The sequence below is a fragment of the Limulus polyphemus genome, unplaced genomic scaffold (assembly GCF_000517525.1).
Source record: "Limulus polyphemus unplaced genomic scaffold, Limulus_polyphemus-2.1.2 Scaffold1154, whole genome shotgun sequence".
NCBI lineage: Eukaryota > Metazoa > Arthropoda > Merostomata > Xiphosura > Limulidae > Limulus > Limulus polyphemus.
Window position 1 is genome coordinate 335,541 of NW_013666764.1, and position 13,022 is coordinate 348,562.

Here is a 13,022-nt window from a genome sequence, read left to right on the forward strand (position 1 = left end):
CTTTTAACTCTAGAGGGCTTGGCTGTAGAAGATAAAAATACTGGCCAACCTTTTAACTCTGGGGAGCCAAGCTGTGGAAGATAAAAATATTGGCCAACCTTTTAATTCTGGAGGGCTTGGCTGTAGAAGATAAAAATACTGGCCAACCTTTTAACTCTAGAGGGCTTGGCTGTAGAAGATAAAAATATTGGCCAACCTTTTAACTCTGGAGGGTCTGGCTGTGGAAGATAAAAATATTGGCCAACCTTTTAACTCTAGAGGGCTTGGCTGTAGAAGATAAAAATACTGGCCAACCTTTTAACTCTGGGGAGCCAAGCTGTGGAAGATAAAAATATTGGAGGCCATAATTTCTTAAGAAAAGTAACTTTGTAACAACTGTAAATATGGTGATTTTTTTCGAATTACAAAAATACTCTGAAAAGTAACCTTGTAACAGCTGTAAATATGGTGATTTTTTTTCGAATCAACAAAATACTTTTATACTATCAACAGGTAAGGGTCTAAACATAGCATCGTATTGAGTAATTTTATGTTCTTGCTGACTACAACATTCAGTGCAAATAACTGAGCAAAACATGGTATAATCACTAATTTCATGTGTAAGATATGGAGAAGGCACGAACATTACTTGATAGGATTAGATTAAATGTTATGGATATTTTGGTTACCTTATTTTTGTGACTCATATGTTATTAGAGATCGTTTATCCAACAAAGTTGTGGATCTTCAAGCAATTTGAAACTTTATAAAACTGTTTAAAGGGGTTTGGATTCCATTTGGTAATTCTAGGGTTAACTCATTCAATAAAACAAGCACGAACCAATTTAACGGGAGCTTGGATGGTGCTAGCCGGATAAAATCAGTTTGGATTTGATCCACTGGCCTCCAGTTCGACTACGCTGATTTGTATAGTAAATGAGAGATTATAGGTGAAATAAATTAACGTATTTTTATCGAGTTGTCTGAAACGTGTCCGCACAAATATTGAAAATCTTAATCTTTGTGTAATTACACCCTGTTTTACTCGACAGTTTGTATAATTCCAGCAGGAGAGACCAGGGACGAGTTGTTCTGGATTATAAAAGGAGTGAGCCCTATGTAGGTAAACTACTCTTCGTTGGCTAGTGTTCTATAATAAAAATGGATTATTGTTGAATTATATATATACTTAGTTACGGTTAGTTTAATAATAAACTCCCAGCCAGAGGATTACTTACGCTTAACATTTTGAACTTAGAAACATAATCCACATGTAAAGTTCCTCTGAATGAGTTTGTTGTTAAGCAACAAAGCTACACACTGGGCTATCTGTTCGCTGCCCACCACAGTTATCGAATCTCTGTTTTTAGCGTTATAAGCATTCAGACTTACCGCTGAGCTACTGGGAGGAGGGGGGGGGGGCTGTAAGAATCGTAATTTTTGGAAGTCGAGAACTCTTTATTATTTTTCCCTACTTCTGCGTTCAATGTTTTCGTCTTCTTTGTGCATTTATGAAAACAAAATGACTTCTGTTTTAGCATAAAACTACGTAGTGGGATATTTTCTCTGCGTCCACTGAATTTTAGAGTTATAAGCCCTAAAGCTTATTTGTGAACAACTGAAGAACATGAAAAAAAAAGAGTTGGTAGATCGTGAGAAGAGTCTGAGAACCGACGGAATGCACTATCAGTCACACATCTGAAACACCTGGAATATTTGTGGTGTGTTGTAAAAAAAAGGAATAAGTTATTCTCGGTGTGTTGGAAATAGACGCAAATATCTAAATACTACTATTATATTTAAGATTTTTAACATCTAAATACTACTATTATATTTAAGATTTTGACATCTAAATACTACTATTATATTTAAGATTTGCAAGAAATTTTAAATACAATAGTAGTAGCATTCAGATACAAAAATATTAAATATAAAATTAGTATTTAGATTTTAAACAATCTGAAATATATTAGTAATATTTAGGTGTAAACAATCTGATATATATTAGTAGTATTTACACTTTTAAATAACGTTGTATTTATGTGTTCAGTCTTGTTAACTGCAATGATAAAATTCATAAATTGTATCGAATGATTACGTCAGCGTTTATTTAATAATTTTTTATTGATAGAACATAACTCCAGACCACAGGTGAAGAATTCAGTCAGTTTATGGAAGACGTTAAACATGTTATTTATTCTTGCTATCGTAAATCAGGACAGAATAAAAGGCTTCATTTACAGATGTTTTCCAGTGAAAACGATCTAGTGGATTCAACGGGGACAAATGTTTTGAAAACGTGGTATCAGAATATGCTAAACGCAATGTTATATGTAACATTATATGTTATATGTAACATTATATGTTATATGTAATATTATATGTTATATGTAATATTATATTTCATATGTAAATATTATATGTTATATGTAATATTATATGTTATATGTAACATTATATGTAATATTATATGTTATATGTAAATATTATATGTAATATTATATGTTATATGTAACATTATATGTTATATGTAATATTATGGCAGTGTACTTATCTGTTACTAGCTTATCAGCTTAGTCTTATCGCAAAATGTACGCTATAATAATTATATTAAATTGTTTGTTTCACAATTTCTTACAAAGCTACACAATAGCTGTCAGCGCATAGTTGTCCCTAATCTTGAACAGATAGACTAGAGGGAAGGGCAGCTAGTCAATAGCACCCACCATCAGTAGGACAAATATTGTCTCATCGAATAGTAGGATTTCAACGTCACTTTTATAACGCACTCACCGCCTCAAGGCGTGGAATACGGTGTTTTGGCAACGGGATGCAAACTTCGAACTTTCGGATTCACAGTCCGCGCACACCAACCCCTAAGCAATGACCGACTCCCTGTTAAGACCAAATTTTTACTTAACATTGTGCTAAGCACGCGGGAATTTGGAGAAAAGTGTAAAACAAATATGACTGATGTTTGTATGAGGTAACTTAGGAGTATCTTATAAGAGCAACGACTGGTGAGAGCATAATACATATTGTTGTTTGTTACGTAGAAACCCTTATCAGTGTTGTATTAGACTTTGGTGTTAACCAACAGAGACAGCCAAAAGACATCTAAATTAGAAATTTTCATGCCAAAAATATTTTTACATTCATACACCATATTATTTTTGTACACATGTATATAACGCCTTTTTATACTTTTAGAAAAAAACTTCGTTTTTAAACCTTAGTGTTTAAAGATTTCGTCAAATTTGAAATTTTTACATGTTAAAACACGTCACATAATACAGTGACTAATTAATTTTAATTACCATTCTACACACACACACACTACACCTTTGTTGTTTTAGTATTATAATACTTGCATACATCTAAAGAAAAAGCCAACAAATACAACTGTCCAAGACTTTCGAAATTCGTTTTAAAATCCAAACCAGGTTCGATGAAATATTCAACAACAATTTAGCGCCAACTATTTTCCGGAGCTCCTTGTTAATCTGAAAACGAATGTGAAAAAGTAACAGGTGAATTAAGCCGAATGTGGCACAAAGATGACAGATGAAAAACGAAAAGACCTTATGGTTTAACGTGCATGTTTTACATCAACAGAAACGGTAAGCCTGATTCTTTGCTCTCAGTGTAGATAGAAGCTTCAAGAAAGGGAAACGAAGCTAGCAAACATAAAAAAAACAGTCTTTCCAACTTTGTTCGTGCTTGGTAAATCAAGGACGCTTTATTTTTTTAGTTATTTTTTATTGCTTATATTACAGCTAGAGGAATACTGAGAGCTTTTACTTTAAAAGCAAAAATAAAAAAAAACAACAAGCTTTTCGACTTGGTTACGCATGCTAGCACAAGAACGTCAAACTTTATTTGCTAACTTTACGAGTACAGAAATGCTTTAAAGCTTTTAAAGAATACCGAGGATTTACTTTACGTCATAACACTGGGATAACAACGTCAGATATTGTTTCGTCTAACAGCACCAAGAAAAATTAAGCGAAATCAACAAGACTATAATAAATGTTTTACTTCACCATCAGATTTGTATTTGTTTCACTAAAAGCATAAAAAATATAAACGAGTAATTTTAAAGGAATCAGGCTAAGCCGCACTGTCGCAATCCGCTAATTTCAAGTAATTTTAAAGGAATCAGGCTAAGCCGCACTGTCGCAATCCGCTAATTACAAGTAATTTTAAAGGAATCAGGCTAAGCCGCACTGTCGCAATCCGACTAATTACAAGTAATTTTAAAGGAATCAGGCTAAGCCGCACTGTTGCAATCCGCTAATTACTTGTTCACGTGGAAATGATAATTTTCTAACATTCAAAAACTGTGTTGTTTCTCTAAGGTTTAACACAAATGTTTAAAGCAAGTACGTTTTACTGCATATATTTATTGATTAATAGTCCGTTTAGTTAGTGCATTACGGATTTCAAGTCAAAGGTGTGTAAGAAACAAATTTCCAAATTTATCTTTTGGCTGCCGTAGATCATTATGTAGGAAGACTATCGTTCGATACCACAGCTCATCATTTGCATACATATTTGAAATTGCATCATTGATGGCATAACTTTAAGATGAGTAGCTTATGAATGTATTTTCATGCAAAATATAGCTTGTTTGTTTGTTTTTGAATTTCGCGCAAAGCTACACGAGGGCTATCTGCACTAGCCATCCATAATTTAACAGTGTAAGACGAGAGGGAAGGCAGCTAGTCATCACCACCCACGGTCAACTCTTGGGCTACTCTTTTACCAACGAATAGTGGGATTGACCGTCACATGATAACGCCCCCAAGGCATGTTTGGTGGGACGGGGATTCGAACCCGCGACCCGCAGATTGCGAGTCGAGCACCCTAACCACCTGGCTATGCCGGACACGCAAAATATCATTGACTTGCAGAAGTTTCGAACTGATAGAAACATTAGATGGGGGGTGGGAGTGGATAATTACATAATGGTAAAATTTTCCTCCTTCTTGAAGTATCTCTGGTTCCTTCTAAAATCTCAAATATCAGGCTTAAACTATCCAGAGATTGAAATAAAAAAAAATCATTAAATTAATGCCATGAATAATCATCTTAATCTATTTTATTCCGAAACTTTGACACGATTCACAATTTTTTGCAAAGAATAATGACATACTGGTCAAAAGAGTTCTATTTAAATCTGTCTTCAACGTTTTAACGAAAAACAATTTTACTCAGATATGTTCTTTTGTTCTTCAGTCTGAAGGAGTCTAATCTGAATAATATACAGGCTGGAATTTCTTTGCATTTCTTTTGTATGTGTATTTATGACAAAGGTACTCGCCCCGCAGTGGCACAGCGGTATGTCTGCGGACTTACAACGCTATAATCCGGGTTTCAATACCCGTGGTGGGCAGAGTACAGATAGTACATTGTGTAGCTTTGTGCTTAATTACAAACAAACAGACAAAGGTACTGAGGTCATCTGTAACCGTCCCTAATTTCGAACGATTGACCAGATCGAAGGAATTAATTCAGCAGCACCCTACTACTCATCACCCACCGTAAAAACTGCCTGTCACTCTTACAACGCACGTAAAAAAATTTTAAAGTGTGGGAATGTTTTGTGGTATCGCAATTCGAAAACGGATCGCTAACTCCGAGACTCATAGCTCTACCACAGGGCCGCGCCCACCTGACAGAGACATATTCAACGAATCCTATGGAATCTATCTTTAAACATTTCGTTTTTTTTGCGTATGTTGAAACTGTTTTAGTAGCATTTCAAACAGACCAGAAATAATCCAAGATTCATTAATTTTCGAAACAAATTCATTGTTTTTGTCTTTAATTATTTCATCTTACGTTTAACCGTTTCTCATGTCAGCATTCAATCGTTTAGCGATATCTAAGCTGTTATAATGTTTCCTGAACATTTCACACCATAATTTACTCTCCCCTCCTTGAGCACAAATTAAATCTTAAATGGCATTGCTGAGCTATTAGTGTGTGAACTTTTATCAGTATTAATACCTATGATACTGTGGCTATTTAGGGATATTGGGAATCTTACTTTTGCGGGTACGCCAGTTGTGAGAAGTGCAGCAGATTCAATTCCCCCCTTTCTCCACAAGAAGGTTAGAAGAGCCTGAGAAAAAAGTACCACTTCGCGATTTTACTGGGTGCATGCTGTAAAGCTACAGTACAATCCCCAGCAGGCCCTGAACCTGCGTGAAAATGTGCTCCTCCATCCAAATTAATTCTCAAACAGCGCTGATGGTCTGTAGATGTGCAAACTCTTATTTTTTTTACTTGATGAGATATGCTTTGTTTGTCTATTGATATGCGAAACTTTCTAAGTTTTGTCTTTCTTTTTCTGTAATGTGTTTTATGGCTATTTAGTAATACAAGAAACCGTAACTATTTTTTTTTACTTGATAAGATATGCTTTGTTTGTCTATTGATATGCGAAGTTTTGTCTTTGTTCTTCAATAATGTGTTCTACGGCTATTTAGTTTTACAGTAAACCTTATCTATTTTATTTGTTGTCTTTGATAAAATATGCTTATACTATTTAGTTGTTAAAATACGAAGAGCCGTGAAATGTTGTCCATGGTGTTTGGATGCTCTTTCAAACTACTAATTCATCGGCACTTTTATTTTCTTTTAAAACTTACTTTTTATTACACTTATGTTTTTGGCTGAAGATGCAAATGGTCATTAGTAGCATTTTTAGTGCAATTTTTCTATTAATGGTATGCGAGATAATAAGTGCTGGACAAGGAAAGACGTTCTACAGGGGCAGTGTTCAATGATACTTCCGTCTTTACAGTCAGAAAAATCACCATAGTAAAATGTTAATATAATATTTATAATAACTTTCATATAATATGTTGACTTTTCACCATCTCAGTAAGTAAACATGATGACTTTTCACCATCTCAGTAAGTACTTTACTTTTGTAGTCTTCGCCTTATCGTTCCATACTTGATTTCCAGACTTTCCATCTTAACAACAAATACTGGAATTATTCATCGCCATAATTTCTTGATTTCTTGACTTTCAATTTTAGTAATTTATTCTTTCCATCTTTTGTTTATTTCTTCCATTTTCTTTTACGCTTCAATATATTTTCATTTTCATGATTTATTAACTTTTTATTCCATTTTCTTTCATGCTTCAATATATTTTCATTTTCATGATTTGTTAACTTTTTTATTCCATTTTCTTTCACGCTTCAATATATGTTCATTTTCATGATTTATTAACTTTTTTATTCCATTTTCTTTCACGCTTCAATATATTTTCATTTTCATGATTTTTTAACTTTTTTATTCCATTTTCTTTCACGCTTCAATATATTTTCATTTTCATGATTTATTAACTCGATCCTCTAACTTAATATTTTATCTAATTCTGATTATCAGTGACATTTTATTGACGTGAAAATTACTTTCTCGCTCTATACTCTTAGAGCATTTTCTGCTAACATTTTATAATTCCTCGATTGAATAACTTATCTAATTTTCTAAAAGTATTAAAATATTGTCAGCTATTTTAGCTGATAGAGCATTTGTAAAAAATAATTAAGTGTTAATGACAGTATCGTTCGTCTGAATGTTGGAAATATTCTTGTTTGTTTGTATAGTGTGCTTTCAAATCTTGAAGAAGCTTTCGGTTTTTAAATAAAATTGAAATAACGAAGTATATACGAAGTTCATTAATACTTTCTTAATCTATATAATTTGTAATAAATGTGGCGCTAGAGATCAACCCAACCTTTGAGTCTGCGTACTAGCAATTGTCAGGAGTCGCTCGCTAATTAAACTGTCACTCACAGTAGTCTGGGAGACAGTTGTAATCCTTCTATTGATGTGGAAATTACCGAGTAAACTCTATATCTAGAACTATTAAAGAACAACGACAGAGGTCTCTGTTGTCTAGGTTTATTAATCTTGTTTTGTACTTATTTTACAATCTGTTCAGTAGTGTGAAAATTTCACGTGAAACCAAGTTGTTGACAGTAGTATTTATAATAACAAATTTTATTTAGACACCGTTGTATTTATTCACGACTTAAAGGTTGCGATGATTCATGTAATACCTATTCACTATTTGTAGATTACCCCAAGATATGGTACCCGTGTACCTAATCATATTTCTATATACACATTCAAAATATTGTACCTATGTACCTAATCGTATCTCTATATACATATCAAAAATACAGTCCCCGTGTACCTAATCGTTTCTGGTTTTACATCAACCACTTGAATGCTCTTGAAGATAACGTTGTTATAAAAAAAGAACGAAGTGAATAACGTTTCTGGTTTTACATCAACCACTTGAATATCCTTGAAGATAACGTTGTTATAAAAAAGAACAAAGTGAATAACGTTTCTGGTTTTACATCAACCACTTGAATACTCTTGAAGATAACGTTGTTGAATGGTTTTGTTTGTTTAAGATAATATATCAAAGTTACATAAGCGTAAACCGTTCCTAATTTTGAGCTATTTAATAAGATTAGAAACGACCTAAACATAGAGAACAAACAATTTTTCTCTTGCTAAACAACCGTACATTCTGTTGTATTAGAGAAATTATAATCCAAATTTCGGTAACTAAGATTATCTCCCCTTTGTTCGTTTTTTTTTCTGGTCACCCCATCATCCCCAGTGTCTCAGTGGTAAGTCAGCAGACTCGTGGTGGACAAAGCACCAAAGCACAAACAGCCCATTGTGTAACTTTGCGCTTAACAACAACCAAACCAAACCCTTTGTTGGTCAATGATAGAGCTGATAGGCATAATTAATCTTTCTTTCTTTTTATTTGGCATGTTGATTTGGTATAGTATTATGGAATTATCATTTTTAAATTACCTTCGAATTCATAATAAATATATAAAAACATTCATTGTTTGTTCGTCCCATATTTATTTTTCACAAATTTTCAGATTCTAAGCTGATACCTTTTGGAAAAAAGGCCACGAAATTTTGATTGGGTATAGTATCGTTTATCATTTCCATGATAAAACTCTCATCGAATTCCGAACGATATCAATAAATCCTGAGTTTGGAGTAAAATGGCCACAATATTTTGATTGCATATGGTATCGTTTATCATTTCCCTGATAAAACTATCATCGAATTCCGAAAGATATCAATAAATCATGAGTTTGGAATAAATAGGCTACAATATTTTCATTGGGTATACTATCGTTTATCATTTCCCTGATAAAACCGTCACTTTAAGCTTTATTATTTATATACTATCACCTACCATTGTGCATTTTTTTAAGAATAATAAGATGTTAATGCTGTCACTATAATGTCGGCTTTAAAACTTTTATTTTTTTTCAAGCATTAGCAACTCTATTTGTAAATATAAATTTGTTTGTTCTAACAGATGACAATCTAGCATCCTTACAATAACAGCGATTAGCACTAAAGAACCGTAAAGTTTTTAAGTTCACCAAAAAGAGACAGATTTTTGCTTGTTTGTTATTAAACACAAAGCTACACAAACGGGCTGTCTGTATTGTGTCAATCGCGAGTATCGAACCCCGATGTTAACGTTATGATGAGAGAATGATTGTTTACTCGTCATGAACTTTGACGGTTGGAGTCTCTTACCGCGCTTTTATATTGTTAAACAAGTTATTTAACAGTTCACGAAGTCTCTATAACAACAAATATCCTATCTCATAATTGCGTTACACAGGTATTAACATAACCGGACCCGGTGGTTAGGGAACTCGACTCGCAATCTGAGGGTTGCGGGTTCGAATCCCCGGCACACCAAACATGCTCGCCCTTTCAGCCGTGGGGGCGTTATAATGTGACGGTCAATCCCACTATTCGTTGGTAAAAGAGTAGCCCAAGAGTTGACCGTGGGTGGTGATGACTAGCTGCCTTCCTTCTAGTCTTACACTGCTAAATTAGGGACGGCTAGCGCAGATAGCTCTCGTGTAGCTTCGCGCGAAATTCAAAATGCAGGATACGATCCCATAGGCACACGTTTAACCGTGAATCTGCCTTAAATATAGCAAAGTTCAGAAAATACAAATAATAACATTGTACTCTTTATTTCGTGTTTATTCTTTTTAATAAAGGGAAGGCGTTCATTCTGGAGTGGGTGTCTATTCACTTAGTTTATGATGTTTTATTGTGTCTTCTTTAACATGAGCGGTCAGGGGAAAACGTTAACCTAAGTTCTCTTTTTTTTAAATAAATTACTAAACTAACCGCTAATGTTAAAAATAATCGATCGTATTCACCAGTTAAATAAACGCATTCGCATAAACTGGTAAAACTGACATCATTATTCAGCAGAAAAAGAAGTGTAGGATATGCAAATATTGGGTTAATCGCATTTTGTAAGATCGATTTACATATTCAAATACGCAGAAGTGTTGGCATCAATCACAGCCACGGCGCCTGGCGGACCGACATGATCAGCACATGAGGGATTTTCGACTACTTAACGGTGCCACAGAAAGATTCGTGAAAGGAAGAAAACGTAAGGGCAGTTTTAGAGGACGAATATTTGTATATAGATTTTTTTTATACGATTTAGAGCCGAAAGACGCAACATTTCGACGGAAAAAAACTCTTAATTTTTCTCCATAGAAACCATAAAATCGTACAAAGAAACGTTCATGACAACAAACAGTTCCGAAACCTAATCCGAAGCAGCGATGCTTTTATCCCCAAAAAAAAAGAGGGCTATAGTTACGAAACAGAACCCTTTGACTCAAAAAGTATTTTTGAAATGAAGCTGAGCATATCTCCTGGTACAGTTTACAATATAAAAAAAGCAAGGATTTGAAGCTGGTAAAGACATCTAACCATCTAGCCACACCTCGAAATGTGAACCAATTTTCACGAGAAAGATGACCAGAGAAACTTATATTACAATAATCTTATTCAATGACATAACTGTCAAGTTCCCAGATGCAGCTTCAGTTTTTTTTGTTTTTTTGCCACCTAAAATTGGTCTTAGAAGCTGATATCCATGTATCGTGGAAGATCTATAAAAAGTATGTCAAGTGTGGTCTAAGACTGACCTCGTGTATCGTGGAAGATCTATAAAAAGTATGTCAGGTGTGGTCTAAGACTGACCTCGTGTATCGTGGAAGATCTATAAAAAGTATGTCAAGTGTGGTCTAAGACTGACCTCGTGTATCGTGGAAGATCTATAAAAAGTATGTCAAGTGTGGTCTAAGACTGACCTCGTGTATCGTGGAAGATCTATAAAAAGTATGTCAAGTGTGGTCTAAGACTGACCTCGCTATCTTTAATAGAATTTCCTCGCAGTGAAAATTGCAGTGTAAGGTAGTAGATCATGTCAGAATGAACATTATCCACAGCAAACGATATAGTACTAAAGGCAGCACGGGACCTAGAAGATCGTTCGTATAAAGAGCGATTAACTGGCAGCCTGTTTACCGTAAGCCATCACGGGTTTAAAAATATCGGGTTTGAACTGCAAAGTCTTTGTTTCAGAGTTTCGCGCAAAGCTAATTTTGGACTGATAAGCTAGAACTGAATGAATTGTTTATAACACTTAGTAAATAGAAGATTACCAAATTACAGTTGATTTTCCCAAGAGCGTGTAATTCAATTATGTGGATCTAAATAATTCCCTTTGTTTGTTTGTTTTGAATTTCGCGCAAAGCTACACGAGGGCTATCTGCGCTAGCCGTCCCTAGTTTTTGAAGTAATTTACTAGAGGGAAGGCAGCTAGTCATCACCACACACCGCCAACTTTTGGGCTACTCTTTTACTAACGAATAGTGGGATTGAACGTAACATTATAACGCCCCCACGGATGAAAGGGCGAGTATGTTTTTGTGACGGGGATTCGAACCGATTGCGGGCCGAGTACCCTAACCACCTGGCCATGCCGGGCCAATATTTCCCTTTTACAGCTATTTAGCATATAATATGGTTGATACGCGGTCAGGATTTGTTAGTTTGTAGCGTTTGACAATACTTTTGCGCCCCGTGTTTCGTAAATTTAACGTTATCTCGCATTACAACCCCTCTAAAAAAAAACTAATAATGAAAAAAGTTAAGGAACTAGTAAACTGAATGGGTTTCAAGTTTTTTATATTCACAACAGGAAATATTTAGAGTGTGGAGTTTATGTTTATTGAGAATATCGACTCACCTGACCAATCCTTACGTGTCTTATATTGTAATCTTCTGGTATGCTTGATCTATTTTAGACAGTTTTCGTAACAGCTTATCTTTAGAAAAACTTAGATATGATTGAACTTAAGTTCGTATGTACACTTAAAATGCAAGCTTCGTCCAGACGAAAAAACTGGTGAAGCAAAAGCCTACTGATCATTAAATCACCTAAGCCAAATCTGAAGTAATTCCGTAGGGTTTTAAAAAGGAAGTTAGCGTAAGAATTACTCTACTAAAATACTTCGTGCTCACACAATGTTTGATCGCTCCTGTACATTCCTAGGATATGAAATTTAACGATATACACGAAGTTGCAGTTTGGTGGTTATTAAAACATTCATAACCAATCAGTACATAGTGTAGAACTTTATCTTGGTAAATTCTAGAACAAACTGAACATCTTTGGACTATTATGTAGCGGTAACAACTTTTTGCTGTTTTGATGCTTTGCTCCATTTCTTTTATATTAGGGCGGACCACTTCAAACCCATATGTGAAAGGGTTTGTTTGTTTGTTGAATTTCGCGCAAAGCTACACGAGGGCTATCTGCGCTAGCCATCCCTAATTTAGCAGTGTAAGATTAGAGGGAAGGCAGCTAGTCATCATCACCCACCGCTAACTCTTTGGCTACTCTTTTACTAACGAATAATGGGATTGACCGTTTCATTATAACGCCCCCACGGCTGAAAGGGCGAACATGTTTGGTGTGACGGGGAGTGTGAAAGGGCTAATGTTTTCCAAAAAAACAGTGATAACAAGGTATTCAAAATGAACCAAAAAGTACACAGTGTTTACAAATTTATAAATATTTTTGCCAGTGAAAAGTTATAACACGCTCCCAGACCTGTAAGTTCGGAGCGTGTACAG

The 13,022-nt window shown here is 34.7% G+C and overlaps 1 protein-coding gene across 2 annotated transcripts in view; it reads right to left on the minus strand.

Annotated features, from left to right (window-relative positions):
• The window catches only part of LOC111086504, a 67,699-nt gene that overhangs the window by 52,258 nt on the left and 2,419 nt on the right, over positions 1-13,022 (minus strand). The window contains exon 2 of one of the 2 annotated variants that reach the window (XM_022389635.1): positions 3,435-3,482. The exons of the other annotated variant lie outside the window; for it this stretch is intronic. Coding sequence (XP_022245343.1) covers positions 3,478-3,482 — 5 coding nt within the window. The 3' untranslated portion in view covers positions 3,435-3,477. Of the gene's footprint in view, positions 1-3,434; positions 3,483-13,022 lie in introns of those variants that run through there. 2 annotated transcript variants of the gene reach the window in all.